At 42.2% G+C, this 23,549-nt stretch overlaps 1 protein-coding gene across 1 annotated transcript in view; it reads right to left on the bottom strand.

The window, feature by feature from the left end:
* Nucleotides 1-21,999, bottom strand: part of ANTXR2 (ANTXR cell adhesion molecule 2) — a 103,982-nt gene extending 81,983 nt beyond the window's left edge. Inside the window, exons 1-7 of the mRNA XM_031044736.2 lie at nucleotides 21,714-21,999; nucleotides 20,932-21,003; nucleotides 18,548-18,619; nucleotides 12,238-12,319; nucleotides 11,120-11,227; nucleotides 10,954-11,022; nucleotides 10,059-10,139 (exon numbers count right to left, since the gene is read on the bottom strand). Of these exons, the coding sequence (XP_030900596.1) occupies nucleotides 10,059-10,139; nucleotides 10,954-11,022; nucleotides 11,120-11,227; nucleotides 12,238-12,319; nucleotides 18,548-18,619; nucleotides 20,932-21,003; nucleotides 21,714-21,862 (633 nt within the window). The 5' untranslated portion in view covers nucleotides 21,863-21,999. The remainder of the gene's footprint in view (nucleotides 1-10,058; nucleotides 10,140-10,953; nucleotides 11,023-11,119; nucleotides 11,228-12,237; nucleotides 12,320-18,547; nucleotides 18,620-20,931; nucleotides 21,004-21,713) is intronic.
* Nucleotides 22,000-23,549: the final 1,550 nt, after the last annotated feature.

Here is a 23,549-nt window from a genome sequence, read left to right as displayed (position 1 = left end):
TGCTGCATCTCCTTCGCTTCCACCCTCGATCAAGACATATTGGCAACCATGCTCCAGTTAGTCACCCACAATCTTGTAATTGCTATTGCCAAACACAGCTACTTTGTTTGATAAAATGTACTGAAAGAAGGGCTGCAGGAAGGGATGATGGCACAGGCAACAGCTAACTCAAAACAATGTCTGAGAGGGCACTCATCACATAGCAGCACTTCAAATTACCTTTACCATTACTAGTCTCAGTGGGATCTGTGCACATAGACAAAGCCTGTTACAACTGTCAAGTGTGATGCTCAAGTTTACTGGGTTCTTTACTGACTGGGATTGCCTACATCTTTTGACTCCCAGTAAGTGTTGATCCGAAGTGGACAGGATCACAGTTGCTGTGGAGTTGTAAGTGGAGTTTAGGGTTTCTGGGCTGGGGTTGTGTGAAGTTCTTGGAGTATGTGGACAAATGCTCTTGAGTTAGTCCCTTCTTTGGTAAATTAATACGTTCTTGAGATTTGTCCTAGCATGGAGTGGTGAAACTCCTCAGAAGAATGAATATTGAAAATAGTGTTCTAGTTCTGTTTGTTTAGTAGCTTTGAGCTAGGTTGGGCTGGTGGCGTGTCTGGCCAGCCCAAGTCAAGTAGGGCCTATCAAAGCTCAGCTCACACAGATAGTTAGTTTAGTTCTGGAAATGATTTTGCTTCTATGATTCTTCTGTGCTGACTGGCTGAACTAGGAATGGACTGCACTCATGTTTCCATGTGTTTTTATTTTTCTGTAAGTCATTTCAAAGTACTAGTGCCAGCTGTATTCCTCTTTTTTGGTTGGTTTTTCTTTTCTGTAACTCAGAACTTCATACACCCACACTGTTGCTGAGACAGTAAACAGGAAATGCAAGTAAAGGAGGAGGTGTTTAATTAAAATGGACTCATTTGCTAGTTTTGTTTTAAGAGAATGTAATGCTCACTGTCAATAGATCAACATTTTTCATATTGAATTCGCTGAATGTCACAGTATGTGAAAGTGAACATGTGATGGTGAAAAACTTTGGCTGTCTGTAAGCTGGTATCATTACAGTTTCTCTCATTCAAGAGCTGTATTTTTCTATCTGAGTGGGAGCTGTGCCCCCTTATATCGTGATAAGAGTAAACTTTAAACCTGACATAGGTTACAGGAGAAAATTATTAATCTAAGCAGAGACCTTGTTCTCAGTGTTTACACTTTTGTGCCGTTAATCATACTCAGGATTTTTAAGTCAAAAGCACCCCCTAGGCTCTAGACAGGCCAGCTTCTCCATGCAGCAATCAATGTTTAAACTCCCTACTTATTTCCAAAGTGAAATCTTGCATTCTTTTGGATTGTATCCCAAGGTGCATCTCATTATGATCTGAACTTAATGAAAAAAAAGAGTGTTAAAAAAAAACAAAAACAAACCCAAAACACAAAACCCATGGGATCCATGTGCAAAATTAAATTCCATGCTGTATATATGGACTGGTCTCACATCATGTGTCTCATGTTAAAGCAACCCCTACCTTTTCACATTTTTTTTCCCCAGTGCTAATCTGTGCGGAAAGCAATGAGGCAACAAACCACCTCACACTAAACAGAAGACAAACCAAGCTAACTTGCAATGAAACGTGTGCTTTCATAGGAAACAACATGTCAGTAATTCTCTCCAGCAAAGTTACAGCAAGGGAACTACAGCAGCTATTAAAGCTACCTCTGTCTGTTGCCAAACATCTGTGCTCTTAACTACAGCTTGCTGCCAAGTCCAGCCTACTTCCTGACACTGCTCAGCAGTGCCTTGCACAAAGAGCAAGGGGGGAGGGGACCGGGAGAAGGTTGCTGTCCTGTCCCCTAGCTAAATGAAAAGAAAGAATCCCTGAGACATATGGTCTTGCATAAAATAACCATCAGAGAGAAGCTGGGTGCAGTGTCAGGTTAGTGGGAATATTCTAATTACGCAATGTCTGAGCAGTACCTCATTTGTAGTCACTGAGTAAAACAAATGTAGATGACAAAATTGTGGGTCATCAAAGATGCATATTTTAAAAGCATGAAAACCTTTACCCCCAAATTACCAAAAACAACTTGAAGCCCATTACTTATCAAGTAATGTAAATAGGAATCCAGACAAAGTGTTACTTTCCTCAACTTTCCTTGGGCTATTTATCTTTTTTTTTCTTTCTTTCTCTTTCTTTCTTTCTTTCCTTTCTTCTTTTATATATATATAAAAATATATATATTTATTTATTTTTTACTAGTAAGGAAAATCCAGCTTGAAGAAACATCACGAAAGTAACACTAAATTTCATTTGGAGCTGCAAGTGCTTCTTTTTAAGCAAGTTTTGGAGCATCCCTTATGTAACAGAACAGATAGCCATGCAGGGATAGCTGACAAGTCAAATCCAAATCCCCATGTACATGTATGCTCACACAAAATCAAACCATGTCAGTTATGTTGCTGGCTTATCAAGCTCTGTTCTCCAGGAGAATATTATATGGTTTGTAATATGTCAGAGAACGTCAAATTAAGGGCTGCACAGCAGTGAAGGATAAAGCAGAAAGCATTCTATTCCAGGCCATTGATTCCTTTTAACAACTACATGCAGTAATTCCCCAAACTACATATTCAGTCTCAATCACACGGAAAACATCACAGCGTTAGTTCTAAGCCTTGCACCCAGTACAGCTTGAGTATTAGACAATCCAAGGGGATTAAAGAAGATAACTGATTTAAACAGAGTAATTCATTTAATGGTAACTTGTTGCATTTCTCCTCCCCCAACCCCCTTAAATGTTTAACAGTTTGCTTCCTGGATTCCCAGTGCACAAACTGAGCATATTTTCTTCCTACAGGAAATGAACCAATTAAGCTGATGTATAATTGATAATGAACTGTTTAAGCCCATTTTGCTCTTGAAAAATCTTAAGAGCGTGCAGTCAGCTGGCTGACCCTCTTCCTCAGTCTGCAGCCAAGGGACATTGTTTAAGAAAAAAAGGGGAAGGAGATGCTGCACATTCTCAGCAAGGTAGTCTAGGGAGATATTCAGCTCTCATTAGTTGAGTTAGCTCAGGGCAGACCTGTTGGCAACTTCAAAATAACAGTTCCCAGTTACAACTCATTAACCAAGTTGCTTGTAACTTGGCCACTGACACACAAGCAGTTTAGGAGAGGCTCAGGGAACACTCCTGGTTAGAGATACTGCACATTTGCCAGAATGCCTAACCTTGGAGCACTAACTGTTGCTGTTGTTAAGCTTCCCTCTTCATCTCTATGAACTCTGCTGAGCTGTCTCGCTGCTTACAGCAGGTAACAGCTGGAGATGTTGACTGATTCATGAGTTTAATAATTCACTATTACCACCCTAGTGCAAAAGCTAGGTAAAGTGCTGCTGCTTCTGAAAAAGTGCTGCTGACAGCTTACCTGGTGCAGCAGGCACCAGATCAACAGCAAGGCTGGAACACACTTTTGTAAGGTCCTGCAGTAAGTTTTACAAACCTTAAGGCTAAAATTCTTCTTCACTTGAGAGAAGACAGATCTTGTCTACCTGAACATAACTGACTACTACTCAGTAGGCTCTGTTCTCCCTCCAACACAGGTCAATTCCCTCTCTCCTTGCTGAGCTTTGTTAGACTGTAAGACATGCAGGTACAGGTCTGCTTTTCACCCAGTCTCATCAACAGCTAGGCATTGCTAGGCACTGGAGTGTAAGTGTAGCAACAATGACGGTCACCACATTCGAGATGAGAAGTGACCAGTAAGGTATTGAGAGCTGCTGTGTGTGCCACTGCCCCCACACATTTTATGTGTCCCTGCTGGTCTGGTTGTCATCCATGTAACTTAAAGGTAAGAATGCATTGTCATGCAGGGTGCCTGATACAGGAACCAACTAGCTGACACAGAAACCCCCTGGATATTCAGTAGATACCCTTCACTGTTGCACAAATTAATCTGAATGTGAGAAGGATTTTCTGACTGTTCTTTACAACCAGAGCAGATTTCCTTCTATCAACATGAGTTTTACTAGAAAGAATCCTTATAATTAAGCAGTAAGATTTTTGAGGTTAGGGAGTAAGATTTTTGAAGAACCCTGGATGCATTCATCACAGAATGGTTAGGGTTGGAAAGGACCTTAAGATCATCCAGTTCCAACACCTTGCCATGGGCAGGGATGCCTCACACTAAACCATGTCACCCAAGGCTCTGTCTAACCTGGCCTTGAATACTGCCAGGGATGGAGCATTCACCACTTCTTTGGGCAACCTGTGCCACTGCCTCATCACCCTCACAGTGAAGAACTTCTTCCTTAGACCTAACTTCAACTTGCCCTGTTTCATTTTAAACACATCACCCCTTGTCCAATGCTACAGTCCCTGATGAAGAGTCCTCCAGCATCCTTCTAGGCCCCCTTCAGATACTGGAAGGCTGCTCTGAGGTCTCCATGCAGCTTGTCTTCTCCAGGCTGAACAGCCCAAATTTTCTCAGCCTCTCTTCATACTGCTCAAGGCTCTGTTCAACCTCGCCATGAACACTGTCAGGGATGGAGCATTTACAACTTCTTTGGGCAACCTGTGCTAGCGTCTCACCACCCTCACAGTAAAGAACTTCTTCCTTAGATCTAACCTGAACTTCCCCTGTTTCAGTGTAAAACCTTTTAATTCTTTGTTTAATTTTGCTCCTTCTAGGTACACTTATTAGATAGTTCTGAGTAGCTGCACTTCAGCATTAGAGCTGACATCCTACAAACACTGCAGTCTCTTTTCCCCAGGTCAGAGAAGGTGGATAATTGAATAAGTACTGAGACATCTCGTCATGTGGGGTAAGGTATCACACAGCCAGCGGTGCTACCCAGTTCAGTGCAGGCATTGTCAGAGAAAAGCTCTGCCTGAGGGAGGAAATACTGATGTGTTATCACTGTGTTCCTTCCTGCTGTCATGTCTTCCCTTGCAGTTACCCTGTCATTCTTCCTCCAGTAGTGACCACCACTGCTGCAGTGAGATCTGCAGCCCTGAAGGCAGCAACCCAGTTAGAGCTGCAAGGGGCTGTCTGCACATCATCAGTACCCTGTTCTATGGCATCCTGCCTCTCCATACCTATGCTAATGGTTTGAGACTAAGATTATCTGATAGTTGCAATCTTATCTACAAATTTGCAACTTCTCTTGGCCAAACTTACAACTTTATGGTAAGGGTTAGGGGTTTTCCCTGAGGGGCTCCACCATCTTGGAGACAATTTACCTTCAGTTTAAAATGTTCCAGGTGATGCAAGTGCTCAGCTTGCATGCCTTTATCAGTGTTGGGGGGGTGGTGTTGTTTGTGCAGTATGTTTAAATAGAATGAACAATTCAAAACTGAGCACCTGCAAACTAAATAAGCTAAGGGAGCTTAGCAATTCTATTTCTAATTCTTCTTGGGTAGAATTCTTAAAGATGAAACACTTCTAGACTGAACTTTTTTAAACTGACTATATACTCTCTCAAGTTCTGCATCTATCAGTTCCTGTAATCTTATCTGATAGGTTTTTGGGGGGTTTCTTAAGTACGAAATGTATTTTAACTTCCTGTATTAAGAGCTGCTAACTCACTTCAGCATGAAAATGTGTTTAAGTCTACTTAGAACTGTCACACTCTAATATTATTAGATACAAATGAGTGCCATTAGTGTAACTTTTAAAGGTGCAAGCCTTGTCCAATTCTGCCTGCAGAGACAACCAGGTGCTCACAAATCAGTAGGTCTTGCATCTGCTTAAGCAAAAGGGAAGTGAAGACCCTTCACTGCTTTTGTGTCTCAGAATGTGGCACATAAAAGCAATTCAGATGTGCTGAGCTGTGCAAACCACATGCACAGAAAGGTGCCACAAAAGAGGGTGAAACAGGATAAAATTGCAGAAAAAAATGGAAACAAAACACCATACTGATTTGCAGTGAAGTGTTACAGGAACTTTACGGAAACTTCAGCCTTAGGAAAGGTACTCTCTTATCTGAAGACTTCATGTGTCTGATTCAAGCAGTAGCAGCACCTTGGCTCCCAGTCCTTAATTTAACTGCTGCTTTCTGTTATTCTCCCAGTCACTGTTTCACAGGTGATGAAACAGTTCAAATGAGCAGTGTTCAGAATAGCAACATTTCTTGCTTCTATGAAGACAAACACCTTCTGCTCCCCTCACCAGGGAGTCCCATGCTGGTTTCTGAGTTACAGGAAAGAGTTTACGCAATGCCTGAGCTATTACCCAATTCTCTGAAGGCTGTTGGCTCTACAGTTTCTAGTTGCCTTGCAGAAACTGTCCCCTTAGGGAAACAGTGAGTCTGACTGAGCTATTTAATAAGCACAAAGTCTTCACAGTTTCTCCTGGTGACAGTACTGGTTTAGGACCATATCTGGTGAGATGCAAGTGAGGTTCTCTTGATTTAGCTTGCTTACAGCTCAGCATCCTTGTATTGAGAGATGCGCAGCCTCACCAACACTCCCCCAAAGCCAGGTAGGAAGGTGCTATTTTGGTTATGACAGATGGACTTGGAACTAACAATGTAAATGACAAATTCCCAAATGGTTCTTTATCAAATGGGTTTAAAAAAAAAAAGTTAATATAAATCTTATATAGGAAAGGAAGGGTAAAAAGAACGGGTTTCATTTCCTTATATAGTCCTATACCGACACATTGTGATATAAACTATGCACTCCAGAACCCTTACAGTTCACAATGCTATGGCTTGTTCATGAGGCCATACTGCACATAATTATCAGCCAAACTACATCAGTAAACTGTTCCTCATGGCATAATTATTTGCCTTCAGCATTTTTCTTCCAAGCTCTAGACTTCTGCTTAGATTTATTTACCCTGACAATGCTGTTTAGTTACTACTTCGTAAAGTTAGGTATTGGTAATGCCAGAAGCACTGGAAACTTCACAAAGCAGTCACCTCTTTACAGAAGTCTGCAGAGTCTTCAATCATTTGTTGATGTTACTCAACAGAAACACAACACAGCATGGTGGTGCTTAAATCCTTATATGCTTCACTGGGATTTTATCTGAACTAAGAAGGTGGTCAAAACACAATATAAGCTTTTCAATATTTGAGCTAGGTTTTCTCTAACTGCTAATCTCAGCTGTCCTGAGTGTTAATCCCCTGCCACAATTAAACATGCTTTGTCTAATATAAATCGGAATAATGGCTTAGACTTTAAACACTGTAGAAGCAGGTACTAACAGATACTCTGTTGATGGAAAAAAGAAGCGGTAAACGCAACTATAAAGTAACTGACCAGCTCTTCTAGAATTTGCTACAAGTATAACTACACAGTAGCCAGAAGATTTCCTATCTGAGTTTGGTAGAGACAAATGAAGTAAATGCTTTGAGCAGCTCCACCAGTCATTCCTGCTGAACAGTTGTGGGCTGTACTTTTGCTAGAGGGTTTTAACTGTTGGGTTGCTACCATTTCTGTAAATGGTGTCTTTTTTTCTGAACAAGAAATGTTCAACAAATGTTCATGGAGGGTTTCACAACTGCACCTTAGACATCACACTTTGAGCAATACTTCTGCATGTTTGTGATGTGGGTATTTCATTTTCATCTATTTTGAAATTAGCTTTCCCTTTTATGATGGGAGTGTCTTTTTGAGCCTGTATTCTCTAGCTAACTTATAAACTTGAAATGGATTTATAATTGTGAATAAAAGGGAAAAATTAGTATTTCACGTTCAGTTAAATCTGCTTATAAATTTATAGTGCAATGAGAATGAACTGTCACAATCACTAAGAACCCCTTAAAAAAAAAATTGACTTACAAGTACAGCATACCAAAACCTCATGTTGATGATACAGCCATCACACATAAAACACACAGACACACAAAAAAAACCAACCACAAAGCAAAATAACTCCATGTATAGATACTTCTATCCACATTCTGTGGTAAAACAGGGACATTGTCAGGGTATCATTTTCTCACTGCTTCAAACAAATACATTTAATGTGCTTACTAGAGAAGAGTATAAGGAGAGTTCCAAATGCTTTGACAGCTAAATGAAGCTCTGTTTAGATTCAGTGCTTTTCAGAAAACTGTAAACAGTATTCAAAACGCTAAAAGCTCTTGGGAGCTATTCAATCACTAGCACTAACTGGTTTTGTTTGATCCTTTGTCCCCACAAAAAAGACTGATGCAGGTAAGACTGAATTCAGTTGATATGTTTCCTATCAGAAAGGACTTCTCATGTTCCTTTATCAGCAATAATATTTTCCACTGCTTTCCCCTCCCACCCACAAGACAGCTACAACATAAGAGTCTTTTTATGGACAGAAATCTGCAGTAAGCCAAGTGCTGAATATCTGTTCCAGACGTATTCTGTTAAATAAAACTCTGAACAATTCAGGAGTTCAGTCACAGTTTAAAGGAACAGACAATGCATATAAGCTGTAGAATAGTGTATTGAAGTGTGCTTTTTCAGTACAGTCCATGTCAGTGCTAAGCTGTTATCTTAAAACAAGATGCTGCCATTATGTGTTTCTTTTCTTGCTGTAAAGCTAGGATGTGCACAAATCTCAGTTTTACACTTGGATTTTTCACAAGTGCCAGAAGAAGCTGGACTGAGGCTTGGGCAAACACCACCTGCCAAATCTTACCAGAAAAGCTTCCCTCACTCTGTCCACAAAAAGGTGAAGATGCTTGAAAGCTCCTGGGAGGTCTAAAAGAGTCAGACTGGAACTGCTAGTAGCCAAATTCTGCCCTAGAATACCTTGGATGAGAAGAGGGGCTAACAGGACAACCTACAAGTTATGCTAATCTTCTGCATGTTTGAATTAAACTCCTCAAGCGATTATACTCCTGCTGCTTCTTCTTGGAGCAACCAGAATGGAGAACCCTGACGCCTTGGAAAGGTCCAATATGTAGGTCAGTGACCCCTGTTGGAAGGGAAACTCTAAACTCAAATGTCTTTAGCCCTTTATCTAGTTCAATCTTGACACACACATTTTGAAATGCAGTCTCCTTGGAAACGTAACATAATCAATCAAGGTTAAACATTCAGCTCTTATAAATAAGTCTATCACTAGTGGCTTCAATGTTGCTTCACTTCACACTAGCAGAGTAACTTCTAAGCCTTTAAAATGGCACAGAAAGAGATTTTTAAAGACAGTACCACATGGGATGTACCTTCTTTTCAAGAAAATAAATGTCACTGCGTGAAAAGGTTGATTATATTCCTTTAGCATGTGCAAGGAGGATTCTAAAATTACATTTATTTCAAGCAACAAGAAGGAAAATAAGCTGTTTCATTATGACATTAACTTCCACAAAAAAATCACACTATTCAAGGGAAGTGATCCGTTCATGACTGTGTAACATCCTGTGAGTAGTATCCTTTCTTTATTAAAAGTTTTATTCCATCATGCTGCCTACACGCAACAGCAGGAGCACTGTTAACCTTGCATAAAACACACATCTTTAGTTTAAGATGAGGCAAATAAATTGCCTCCCCACAACTAAAGGTGTCTTCTTGACACCTATCTAAAATATTATCAAGCCACTGACCCTAACCAAAATGTTCCTTTTGTTTTGATCCCTTTTTCCAAATCATGGTAACCAGTTTAATGGTCATGGGAGTTTCTCACACCATGTTGTAAAAAGGGAACTGAAAGTCCTACTGCATACTGGGAAAACAAGTAGGTAAAGTCAAGACTGAAGTATGTATTTAAAATGCTCCTCTGTACATGGAGATTTGGATAATTCCTGAATTGCTCTCATCCCTAATGATTTTAACCTGTTGCTCTAAATTCCCCTAACAGGCTCCATATTTTTAGACTAAACCTGTACCAGTCATTCCTCAAAGCATCCCCCTCAAACTCACCACACTTGTATGGAGTTCCCAAACTCCTTGCAAGGTCTGAGCATGAGTAAGTGCAGGGGTGGCAGGCAACATTAATTTACAGAACTGCATGTCTAAGATAAGAAGGAAAGAACTTCACTTATTTCAATTACTTTTTATGAACCAGTTCTGCTTGGAAAAGAAAGTGGAATGGGAGAGTAAGCTCTAATCTTGAGGAAATGGTAAGCTTGTTGCTTGATACTCACAGAATTGATTATCCCTTTGAGTGCCTGGAATCCTCCAGTGACAGGGAAGACTTGGTCTTTTGTGTCAGCAATTTTTTCAAGCTTTGGAGAGAATACATGTTCAAACACGTGAATCGTTTGGCAAACAAAATCTGTCCCACTGCTTTTCACCCTTAAAATGTAAATGGATGTCTAAAACCAACTCCCATCCACTGTGCAAAGAGGAAGAAAATTTTGAGTTCCCTCACAGCTAACTGACCTTTCTAAATGGGAGAACCTACTGCAGCTATAATAAAACCGTACAGTAGTGAGACACCGTGTCAAACCACCACACTAAGGAAACCTTTTAGAGCTGTATCTTGGCAGTGATACTGTAACTTTCCAAATTACCTTCCCTCTTTGCTCCATCTTCCATTAAAGAGCCTTTCTATGTGGCTTCTATAGTAAAGTCTTGTGTACACTTCTCCATTCAAGCCACTTTCACAGGAGTAGCTATAGCCTTCATTAGGAGACAGCAACTCTGGAAGAGCTTTCTATCAATGAAGAATATGGATCCTTCTTCCTTTTTCTCATCCCAAGGCTGTTATACATGCTGCTTGCACCTTGTCTATAGCTACTCTGTTCATGCCACTTGCAGCTTAATCTAGTTGCCATCTTAATGAAAAGGGCTCTGCCGGCATCCTTTCCTGCTGGCAGCTACCAGTTAGCAAGGGTATTTCCGACAGGTCTTCTCAGCAATGAAAGCAACACCCACACATTCTATTTATGTCTAGGTACACATCCGAGTATCTGCGTCCTGAGCCAGAGAAGACATTATACTGCCTAATGAAAGTAAACTTAATTTATTACTTGATTTTGATGTATACAACCTTGTGACAAGGTATGGCCTAGTAATGTACATTAGTAATGCTCTTACCTGTTCTTGTACGAAATCAAGTACGCCAACACAGTAAACTCTAGCTCCCAGCTCTCTGGATTTCTTTGCCTGCCCCAAAATAGAACAGAGGAATAAGCAATTTTTCATTCAAGAGGCAACACCCAAACTCTTCAGAATATAACATGCATTTTCAACTAGTGCTCACCTCTTTCTCTGCATGCAAGGGAATCAGACCATCTAGCTTGCCATCTGTCAGTGCAATGATGATACTAGAAAACCTTGAAGCTCCTTGCTTTGCAATTTGCATGTTGGCCTGAAAACAAAAAATATTTCTCCAGCTGAAAATGACACCTAAGCTTTTAACCGAGATTGATCTTCTAAGTGAGCATCTGAAACCACACTCAGACTCATCTTCAGACTCATCTTGTGACAATCTTCTGCCCCTCTTTAACTCACTACTAACAAGTAAATCATTCATCAGTGTTTTCCAGTCACCAGTGAGCCCATTTCCAAAGTGCCAGGGTCACTGACTGATCAACACCTGGAAACACTTGATTTTTTCAGGACAGATGCTCTCTGAGTTGTGAAGCTCACCTCTCTTTATATCTACAATAAGGTTTCCTGTGCTACTCCCCAGATTTCAAATGCCAGTCAGTAGCTTCCAAGACATAAAAAGTATGACTTAAAACTAAGTTGGTTTCTTTTACATGGCAACAACTTGTGTTTGTCTGGTTTTTCTGCCCCTATATCACAGGTACAAATTTGGCTTCATAGGCCAAAGGAAGAAACTAAGTTTTTATCCATAACACTTAGATCCTCACCTTTAGTGGCTCAGCAAAATCACAAAACATCCTTTAACTGTACATTCTCAATAAAATACAAGCAGTTGGTAACTCCGTAACTAATATAGTCTAAAAGTAAGACTATTTGTCTTGAAAATGCTTATTTGTGTGAGTCAGCTCTCCATAAGTACATGTTCTAGAAGGCTCTTTAAGGCTCACAGCCCTACAAAGCTGTCTGTGACTATTTACCATGTAATTGGTATGCTGTGTTAGCTGTTAAATTCACGACAAAGAACTGCTCTCTACTGTGAAGGATCAAGTCAAAGAAATTCCATATGGCCATTTTCTGTGATGGCTAATCTTCTGCATGGGATTTACATAGTATCTGAGCAATCTTGGGACCACATAGGAAACCAAAAAGATTTGAGTGTAACAGACGGAGGCATACAATCAATCCATTTATGCTACAGGTTATGGCTGCTATTATGCAAAGGGTAATAACATGGGATATTCTGATTGCAAGAAGATGAGTAAAACCTACCTGTTTTAATCCCTCATGTATGTATGTGTCCCCTGCTGGCTTTACCTCCTCCAAATCCTTAAGACCTTTCTTGATTCTCTCCCTAAAACAAAAAGGTAGGAGATTGTTAGCATGATCTGAAGTGGGGAAAGAGGTTAGTTTATTGATGAGAAAATTAGCCTTTGTCATAGAGAAGATGCAAAATTAAATTCTGTAAAATATAGCATTTAGCTGAGATACCATGTGGAAGCAGATTTTGTATTCACAACGGAAGCAGCACTGTGGTAAGATATTTTAGACCTAACTAACACAATATGCCTCAGTGAGTCAAAGAGCTAGAATCAAGTAAAATTGATTCAGACAGAGTAGGTATTGCCAAGAAGTGGCAAAGCCTCAGCATTAAATAACCCAGTGGAAATGCTGTTATATTAAGTCTACTTTGCTCAATTAAACCAACTTCACTTCCAATCACACTGCAATTAAAAAAGAAATCCCCTAAAACATCAGTTCTGTTTCTAGAGAAATCTTCTGGGTAAATATGCAGGTATTTAATGGAGTAGTACAGAATTGCAGTAATTACAGTCTAACAAAATAAGTATCAACAGGCAGATGCAGTGTTTGCAAGACCCCTCTTGTATCCAACGAAAGGACTAGGATTACAAATAGGTTTTGCGGTTTTTTTTCGACATTTTTGGCTGTTTCTGTGTGACCTCTGACAAGGCGTCACACTTACACAGGTCACTTATATTTAAGGATAAGGTTGTGGTGTGACCTCTCACAGGCCTTTAAAAAATCCATCTTCGACTGCAAGCTGCTCACTGAACTATGATGTTAAGACTGGAGAAGCTGGAAGGAAGCACAAAAGGAATTCTTTCAAGTGAAATCAGCATGAGCAGGGAGAGAAAGGCAGAGAGACTTTACTGAAAGAATCAAATCTGCAAGTTCTCATGCAAGCAAATTTCCAGTGGCAAGTTGTATTAGTAAAGGACAAGTAAAAACAAAATAGGGACAAAAATTGGGCCAGAATATATAGAACACTGTAACAAACATAGGCGACAAAGAGGAAACCAGCAGGGTTGAGGAAAGGGAGGGGAAAATACATTGTAGGATGCGTGAAAGCTTTCCTTAGGGCATACAAAATGAGAAAGAATGCATATGCCTCTCGGCCTGAATGCCACCCACTAGTCATTTGTTCCACTGATAGGCTTCCTCTATGTTTAGAAGCTCTGTTTCAAAGTACGATCCATAGCTGGAATGAGCTCCCAATCATAGGATCAACTGATACAATGGGGGGGAAGAGAAAAATATGGTGTTGAATATATGGAAGGGAAGAAGTTATGTAAGATAATACAATCTGCTTGATCCAAATATTTTACATTCAGCATCTATAGAAACAACTTGAAACTGATTATGTATGAACGCAGATTATAAACCACATACTTAGTGCTTGCCAGAAATGAGTGGCAGCACATCACAGGCGTTAAGTGTTCTACTGCCAAGAAACAAGCAGCAACTGAAGTCCCAGTTTTCTGAAACAGATTTCATTTTGCAAAAATAGCTTTTGTACAATCAGTTCAGTTTTATTTATCTAAAATGTCTTGCGACCCGGTCACACAGAAATCTCTGGTGCTTCCAAGCCTCTGCCTACAAGGGGTTCCAGGAAAATCTTTGGCAGAATTAAGATTTTTTAGCTGCATTTAATCAGTCACTATCTCTTTCCCTTGGGACTGGATAAGCCCAGCCAGATGCGACCAAGCTCCAAGCTGGTCAAGTACGAGCAAGTCCTGGGCTGGATGTCACAACACCAGTGTGGCTGCGTGACTTGGGCAAACAAGCCCTACCAGACAGCAAGAGAGGCTGGTTCAATCATGTTGAAGCTCACATCCAGTCAATTTGGAAAGCAGGCACATGATGTTGTGTCTGCCTAAATAATTCTGATAATGGGACTCTTTAATCAATCAGCTTTGAAGCCCCTGTTCCTGCTCTTCAGTACTCTCAAAACTCTCCTTTCCCCTGTTTCTGTAATAATTTTTTGTAGCCACAAAAATCCAGAGAAGGTCTGTTTTTCACTTGAAATAACAGAGCCATGACCTCAGTCTGGGTGTCTGGATGCAATACAGTTTGGTAACAGTGATACAGGCTGAAGGACCACTGGGTTCATGGTTTAAGTCAGACAAAGGAAGGAGGTGGAAAAAAGCAAAACAAAATCAGCAACTCACAGCCTGTCTGTGTTTGGGCTGAAGGAGTACAAATTTAATATCTCTTCCCCACTCAGCATATGTGCTGCATCACATCTCCGGTTTTCAGAAAAGGCACATCTAATTTTTAATAGCTACCCTGTGTGTTCTCTCTTTTATCGAGCTTTCTAGCTACTCAGATAATTCTTCCAGCAGCAGCCAGTCAAACACAATGACAGCTACAAGCTCTCTGTCATTCTGCACTGCAGTTTCTTTTTGGCTAGTCCATGAGCAGGGGCTGCAGGAGTAACCCCAGCCTGGCTGAGGTCAGGAGGGGTTCTGGTGGCAGCTCTAGCAGCACCCACTGCTCTCACCTGTCTTGGGAACTCTGCTGTGCTCTACCTTGCTGCACCACAGCTGCAGATGCCATGTTTGCTGTGAGGGAGGCTGTGCCAACCCTGCTCAGGACAAAGTCTACAATGAGCTTGTCTTATATCTTCAGTGCCTCCTCAAGGCAGGGCACTGTGGAATTAAATACAGAGTTGAAAACAGACGATTTAGTAATGAGACATAACAAAGCAGCCCAGCTCTGCAAACTGAAGAATTCAATTTAACACCAATTAAACTGTTGCAATTAAACATGCTCCTTACCTGAGCACGTTCCACAATTCAGATTTGCTTTCAGGTCTAAATGTAATCATTTGCCTTTCCAAGTTTGAATTAACACCAAGGAAACTATCCAACAGTTTATAGGAGAGGTTTCTCTGCATAAATTCGGTCACACCAGGCTGCAAGCTCTTATTTGGGCAACTCAACAGGTACTGTTTTCATAATTGTTTAGTGTTATTTTTCTCTTCAAGTAAGTTTGACACAATCCCAAAACCAGTGCTGTCAGCAGCCAAGTGGTCAGACTACTGATGTTGTTAAGGCATTGCCTTGTCTCCTTGTGTAGAAAGTGCCACAGCCAGCACTTGCTGGCAGTGGAAAATAGGTAATGAATACTTCTTTCTACTACAGCAGGATGTAGATCCCACTCCATTTAAGAGGACTGCAGACCAGGTACACAGCACAAGCCACCTTAGTTTCTCGGTGACATGATACTGTCTTTGAGAGTAAGAACACTTAATAAAAACAACCATTTGCCTTAAAGTAAATATATGCAGCTTCAGTGTGTAATAAGAAAGTCTTTATACTTGCTAGAAAGCAAAGCATGCTGGAAGACTGATTCTTAAAAAAAAAAAAAATCTTTTGTGCTTCTACATTAGGGCTGCAGAGGTTAGAACCAGCTCCAGTTTTTGCATAGGCCTAGGGTCATGCTGATTTAGCTGGGTAAAGGTTTAGCCTTGTATGGAACACTGAGTCTCCATCAGTATCTATGCAGCTTTAAGCAGTGGTGTTCTTAGCTCTTCTGGATGGGGAACAGTGCCTTGTATTTCTTTTCCATGTTGCATTCTACCTATGGAAGTGCTGGAATCTTGACTAATTTTTCATTGTGCTGAGAGTATAAGCACTAGCAGGGAAACTGTGATTGCCATGAGCACATATTTATTGTCAGGAATGAAGCTGTGTGCCTGCGAGGCAACACACTTCATCTCTAACAAAGGCAAACAAAACAAGTACTTGGGTTTTGCTGCTAAGTATCACAACAGGAAAACACACAAAGTTGTTAGTGAAATAAATCAGAAGGGGGTGTTCTTTATCAGAAAGAGGGATGGTCACATTCCTGACCAACAGAGCTGTTGTACTGGTGAAAGTAAACCTGCACACTGGCATCCTCAGACGCAGAATTTGGAGGAGGCTCCTGCTTTCTGCATCTCTCAAATACTACACAGGGCTCAGCACCATCATAATAAATATTCTGCTTCAAACTTTAGGCCTCCTGCATGGGCTCCAGATGGAAAACACATTAAGTGGCTGACTTTGCTGTACTTCATAAGCTCAGCAGAACATGCGCTCTGCAGATGGCTCTGTTTTGGCAAGTTTCTTGAACCGAAGTGTAGTTAGCTCATGTGACCGAGGCTCAAATACATGTCTTGCTAGATTGCATGTGTCTGTACAACAGAGGAATAGCCATCTCTAACCAGACTACAGACAAGCACAGCAAGATACTCAAGTGTCCTATTTTTCCACCCTCATTAATACAATCTTTCTTTAGCTCCAACAGGAGTTTCACTGAAGCAGAGTCAGCAAGGCTACTCCGGGCTGGGGATGTCAGTGAAATGCCTCAGAAGTGGATTAACAGACACCTGGAATTCTGCTGGCCAGCATACAGTTGGCCAGAAAAGAACACAGACCTCACTGTGCCATCTGGATAACATTTGTAAGAGTATCCACTTTCCCAAACAACTTGCTTTTCAGAACTAGTAGCAAAACTGAGCCCCAAATATGAATGCTCTAATCTTTGTTTAGCACTTAGTTTACAGCTTACAGCTGAACTTCACAGGGGAAACATGTATCTCTAAAATAGAATATAACCATTGTGAGAAGTCTTGTCCATCTGGATGTTGGTTTTTTTTTTTTATATGTATTTATTATAGCATTGTGTGTACTGTGGTTAGCAGTGACTTCTGTTTCCAGAGTTATTCACATAGCACTGTTCATAGTCACAACATATTTGATAATCTGGGGGCTTCGGCTCTATGGTGTGGGTTTCTTTATGTCCACAGCTTTATTGCACAGTAAAAACCAGCAAGAGCTTTGTGCAAACAATCAGAAGCCTAAGGCTTTCAAAACAAAAAAAAAGAGTTCCCTATTTTGAACTAACTGCTGGGAATGAATTGTGGTTTCCTGACTTCAGCAAATTAGCAAGTAGTCAAGGGCAAAAACATCCCTGCAAGTCCAAAATGCACATAAAAAACCCTAGGCCATAATATCCCATAATCACACATATACACACCCATCCACAAAACTGCACTGTACTTCACATCCTCATCTTCTGTTTGGAACAATGGGAGTTGGACATTCTAAGTAATCTTCCTGTTAAGTTCTTTAATATTTAAAAGGACAGCTGTTCCTACCATATCCATTCTTACCTACATATGTATAGTCACAGTTGCTAATGTTTCGTTCTTTATTCTCCTTATAATTCCTCCTTAACAGTAAGGGCAGTAATTTCCTTTCCCTACCACACTCACAAAAGCATTGGCAAACTCTGTATTAAAGAAAAGTCCCACAAAGGATCTCACTAGAGCTGAAGAAGGTTCTCCCTATGCTTTAAAAAAGGCTTCTGAGAAAAACATGTTTCTTTCAATAGCTTCAAGTGTACCACCACAGACACGCAATGAAAAAAGCACTTGTGTTTCTGTGGCTGGGCTCCAAAGTTCTGCCCATGCATTTTAAGCAGTCTGTGTGCTATCTGTGCTGACTCTTCAGGCCTGATAAGGAGTAGGCCTCTGACATGGATTAAAGGCCTAATGAAATGGAGAGAAAGGATCCCATTGACTTCAGCAGTCCTCAGAATAGGCTTAGTGTCCTCTCCTGACCTCTCTCAAGCCATCTAGAAAAATGGCTTATGATCTTGTCAGTATCCAAGCCCACATGGGGGGAAGTGAACACTTGGCTTTTCTTAAATCAGACCACTTTTTTAAATGCTAAATCAGGAAGGGCTTAGAATTGGAGTTTTAGACATCCTATTTCTGTAGCCTGAGGCATTTGTCTGTTCCCAAAGATGGGTCTCTTCAGTAAGTCTTGTACTAGCTATTATGTATCATTCGTTAAAAACTATATACCTACCTTATGTGAGATTTTGGGAAACATTAATTTACCATTGTGTGCTTTACCTAGACAAAAAAAAATGCTGAATACCTATACAGAGATGGGGCTTTATGAAAGTAAAAGCAAGAATAATTTCTCCTGCTGTGCCAAGGGTGATAGGTAGTCATGCAGAGATGAAAGCACTACTTGCTGTTGTTCTGCAAAGCAGTGGCAGAGTTCATATCAAGAGTTTATTTCCTGTCGTTCTTCTCTTTCCTTTATTACTAGGTTATCCATTGCTTTGTTCACAAAATTAAATCCAGCTTTGCACAAAGGCTTCATGGCTGGCCATGAGTTAAAGGTATTAGTTATTGTTCAGTATCTTCTACTGTTCCTCTGATTTAATAAGAGCTCTTGGGGGAGGAGAGAGAGAGAGAGAATTAAAAAAGCAGTGCACTGACCTGTCTCCAGTTAATGGCATAATGACGTGTGCCTGGGTGGAAAACACGATAAATGATAACCTCATCTTGGGGCTTTTGAAAAAGGTAAAGAGAAAAAAAAAGAGAAATACATTTTAGGAAAAAGAAATGTACAGATGCATAGCATTTAATTCACTTATTCATGCTTCATTAGTATTATCTTTATCCTCCAACTTCTAAAGAACATACTTTTGAACTGCAAACCCAAAGGGAGAGAGGAATTAAAGGATTTCTGCCCTCTACCCCTCACCCAGATGCTTTGAGAATGAAGTAGCAGAGTTGTTACTCCTTCTTGCCTGACTTCAGTTGTGACATTTGGGACCATCTTCCTTAAAAGTATCAGGGGAAAAGTCACTATAAAAAGTAAAACCATATGAATTGATTTTATTAAGGAATTCAACCTTTTTTTGAAGAAGCCCACCTGTCTCTTCCAATGAGATCACAAGGAGTCGTATCCAACTATCAATGGAAAATGCCTAAGAACTGGTACTCTAGAAGCCCAACAAAATAACTTTCCTAAGGTAAGATATAACATCTCTGCTACCCGCTTTTAATTTTTATTCATGACAATTCCAATATATTATGACTTATGTCAATGATGCAACTTAAAACTATTGACATCATGGAAATATTAGCACTGGGCAAGCCTGCACAGAACTGCACATATTTTGGATTTAAGATCCAGCCTTGCAGTCTATCTGTTAAAGCTCTGAATACAAACCTCTGAGATGCTATAAATTAAATGATAATGTAAATTGATAATGGTATTATCAATCATCTTAGTTGCTGCCAGCCACTGCCAAACAAAACCCAGTCCCTGGAAATTGCATCACTGCCTAGTCCAAGTAACATAAGACTTCCCTACCTGATATGCAACTCTCCCTGCGTAATAACCCCAAAGTTACCATTTAGCTAATCTGTCTTTAGCAGCAACCACTAAACAGTCCTCTTCAGAAATCATCCAATTTCTGTCCCCTTCTCTGAGCACTCAGACACTGTGAGGATGGAGGAGAATCCTATGAACACACCCACTAGATCCAAGAGCGCTGCCAAACACAGGCCTTTCAGAACCCAGGTGATGAGCATGCAAGCGCTATTAGTGCAAACATATTACAGACAAGTTGAACTGCAGAGCAGATGCACTGCCATAAATTAATTCTTTAGATGAAGACTCAAGGTAACTGCTACCAGTTGGTTCTTGGCCACCTTCTCACAGCTCCTCTTTCCACTTTAAGAAATGGCAAGGCCAAATAACCCCATGCCCAGTTCTAGAAGCATACTAAGGCCTGAAGGCAGGACAAAGCCTCTTTAGCCTCCAGCAGCACTCCAGCCCCATGAGGGAAACACTGGGGGAGATGGACAGTTCAGGCTCCCACAGAGCCCAGCAGCCATCATGCTGTGAAAGGGTTGTGCCCATAAGGCTGAGAGCTCAGCATCCCGCTGCAAAACGAGATGCTGGTAGGTTGGACTGTCTGGCTCTCTGATCCTCCTCTGGTGTGACAGGTCAGCTAAGTTAACTTGCCAACTCAATAGCTTTGTTTCAGGTAATGCCCCCAGACCACCACACAACAACTGGGGTAAAAGAGAGCATCAACTGGCTATAAAAGATGAATTTAAAGATTTACACTTAACAAGCTCCACCCTTTCTGTAGGGACTCAGGCATCCTCATGCTTTTTTTTATTATTATTATGATAGAACTTACAAAATACTTTTCAAAACCTTGAATCACCCACTTAGTTTAGAGAAGACTTGCTTTTTACAAGATGAATGTAAGCAATATTTAATTATGCAAGCCTAACTGTAGCCCTTTATTAGCAAGCCAAGATAATAACTGCCGACTGCACTTCATTTTCCTTAGCAAAACCTACCACAGGTTTTATGTCTTGGGGGAGCTTCCTTTGTCTTATTTGGGTATTCTGGGGGGGAGGCAGTGTTTAAAGCAAAATGCTGCATCACCAGTATTCACAACAGCAAGACAACACTGCTACTGGGTTACAAAGTTGCTTACATATATATACAACAAATATTTGGTTAACATGGCATAAACATCCTGTACTTGGAGCTTGAATGATACTCACTTTTGACCAGCACCATATATTCACCTATATAAAAATGCATGGAAAAAGTTTTTAAAAAATTAACAATACATCTGAGAGCAATGTTAGAGATTAAGTATTTAAAGATGCCTATTTACTACCTTTATACTGAGGTCCAAACATGACAAAATGAAGTAAACGTTCCCATTATTTTGAGCAATTCGGGTGCTAGAAGCCAAAATCTTAGGATGTTTGTGAGAGACTACAAAACCGTGGGGGCTTTCCCAACATATGTCCGTACTACAGATGTCACAAGTAACAAAACGCACCTCACAAATCTTTCTGTCAGCTGATTTACGAAATCAAATATTTCATGCCAGTTCTGTGCTACGCTCCCAGACCTGAAGAGAAAACAAAAACCACGTTAGTAAGGCCTTGTTCAAGAAAACCAGGCAAGGAAGGATGACGATTTCAGTGAGGTTACACCATACGGGGCTATTTGCTTTTCTAATTTCTAGTTACCACAAACCCCGGCTCCCGAGTACGCCAGCATCACACTAGCGCATGATTTCTGTCGCGGCTTGTCTTGCAAAACGCGTACATTAAGCACTGGAAGCCCCAGGAGCCGCGGGAGGCCCGTCAGCACCGCTTCTGCGGCCAGCCGGGGTCCCCGCGCTGCTGCCGATCCCCTACGCGCGAACTTCCCCACAAGAGCACGGCAACACAACAGCTGCGGAGGGGGAAGGGTGGCGGATGCGGCCTGACTCAAAAATCAGACAATCAGACTTCCACCCGAGTACTTTCGGACAGAAAACATAACCTCCTTCCTGCGAGCTTCACTATCTTCTCGGGCGTCGGGTGGACTTACCTCAAACACACACAGACACACACACCACCGGCAACACAAACTTTCTGCGGGACTCAGCCGCCCGGTTCCCCGTTAGTTATCGCGTTGGCGGCCGTTAGCCCGTTTTCACGGCCGGCACGGGGCATACCCCTCCTCCCTCTCCCCACAGAGCCCGCGCTTTCCCCCTTAGCGTCGCACCGCCCGAACAAAAGCGATGGCGGCGGAGACCGCGACCCCAGCGCCATTCCCGCGAGCGCCCCGTACTTGTCCAGCACGAAATACATGTCGAACGCGCCGTGGCACGACGGACCCTCCGGCGCTGGGGAGGCGGCGGCGGGCACCGACGGCAGCAGTAGCACCGGCAGCAGCAGCAGCAACGGCGAGAGGCGCCCCCGGGGCTCGCGCCCCGCCATGGAGTCTCGGGAACGCGGCGGCCGTGGCTACCGTCCTATCGCGGAGCGGGAGCGGGCCGTGCTAAAGCGACAAGCCCTCACCCTCCGCCGCCGCTTGCCCGGCGCGGCCCTCTCCGACAGTCAACGGCGGCGCCTGGGGCGGGGGCCGGGCCCGGGCGGGCTCGGACCGCCTCCCGCGTCCCTCACCCGCCCCAGCGGCGTGGTGGCGGCCACCCGCGAATTGGGCAATGGCGGTCCTGCAGCTCTCCCGCCTGAGGTACCTCCCCGGCAGGCGGCGGTGACCCGGATTCACGGCGCCAGCCCTCCGCCCGGCCGCGGCGCTGCCGTGGGGTCCCGGTAGCCGGTGTCAGTGCGGGACAGTGGGGTGAAGCCCACGCGTGGGGCGGTCAGTGGGGGGAGCAGGAAGGCCCCGGCATGGCCGTTAGCAGAATTGATGGGAACATTGTGGGAGTATGTCGTTCCACCGTAAGAAAACCGGTGGATTTGTGAGCTTTCCGTTCTATGGGGGAGCAGGCAGCTTCACCCCTACCCCCTCCAAACACCTTCTCACCAGCATCCGGTTCTCAACCTGCCAGTCACCCACCCCCCTCCAAAGAGATGCAACCGGCAACCTCATGGGATCACAGAATGGTTTCGGTTGGAAGGAACCTTAAAGCTTCGAGCTGTTCCAGCCCCCTGCCATAGGCAGGAACACCTTCCATTAGACCAGGTTGCTATAAGCCCCATCCTGGCCTTGAACACTGCCAGGGGTGGAATCCTTTATTTTTAATTTCTCATTAATCATAGAATCATAGCATGGTTTTCGTTTGAAGATCTTAAGATCATCTAGTTCCAAACCCCTGCCATGGGCAGGGAGAAGGTGAGTGTTCTCTGCCAGAAATGCTGCATATAAAACAGATTTCTCAACCAGCAGCCAGCTGAAGGCTGTTGCAACCCCTACTTATACCCATATACATTGGCCATGTCCTCAGTGTCAGGAAGTGGCTACAATAGCTCCAAACTAGCGCTCTGGGACAGTGCATGTGGTAACCACCGATTTACAATAGGCTTTGCAAAACTAAATATAGAGCAGACATTTGGTTTGAGGCACAGGCTGGATTCTTCACAGTGAACATGAGGCACTGCAGAAAGCATTGCTTTGTGCTGCAAGAATATCATCCTTCAGAGTTTTCCATCTGTGGTTTCAGGTTTTAACATGCTTAATAATCTTAAAATATTATCTGAAGGCTAAAAAGATGCATGAATTTTCTTAGAAGGAAAATGCCAGTCATGTGATATGCTTCATACACCAAAATTATCTCCTAAGTTATTAATAAATGTCTAGCCTCTATGTCTTTGTTTCCTTTCTGGAGTTCTCTCCACAAGCGCAATGTGACAAGCAGTTAAGAGGACTTGAGATGAAATCAGTTATTCTGGTTTTCCCCATTTGTGTGCCCAGTGCTTTGTTTTAACAGCATCTTTGATTTACAGGGGGCTGTGCTGACCACTGCAATGCACAGGAGCTCCAGATCCAGCTCTCGAGCACCAGAGACCTCAGGAGACTTCAGATGAGGACCAGACTCAGGATTCTTGAATTGCCGAAGAGAGACTCTTCATTAGCAACTATAGTGATAGGACAGCAGGTGATGGGTGTAAACTGAAACAGAGGAAGTTCAGGTTAGATATAAAGAAGTAGTTCTTCCCTGTG

Source organism: Melopsittacus undulatus, chromosome 5, assembly GCF_012275295.1.
Source record: "Melopsittacus undulatus isolate bMelUnd1 chromosome 5, bMelUnd1.mat.Z, whole genome shotgun sequence".
In the NCBI taxonomy this organism is placed as follows: Eukaryota; Metazoa; Chordata; class Aves; order Psittaciformes; family Psittaculidae; genus Melopsittacus; species Melopsittacus undulatus.
Note: the sequence above shows the minus strand (reverse complement) of the source record. Positions and strands in the feature narration are given on the sequence as shown.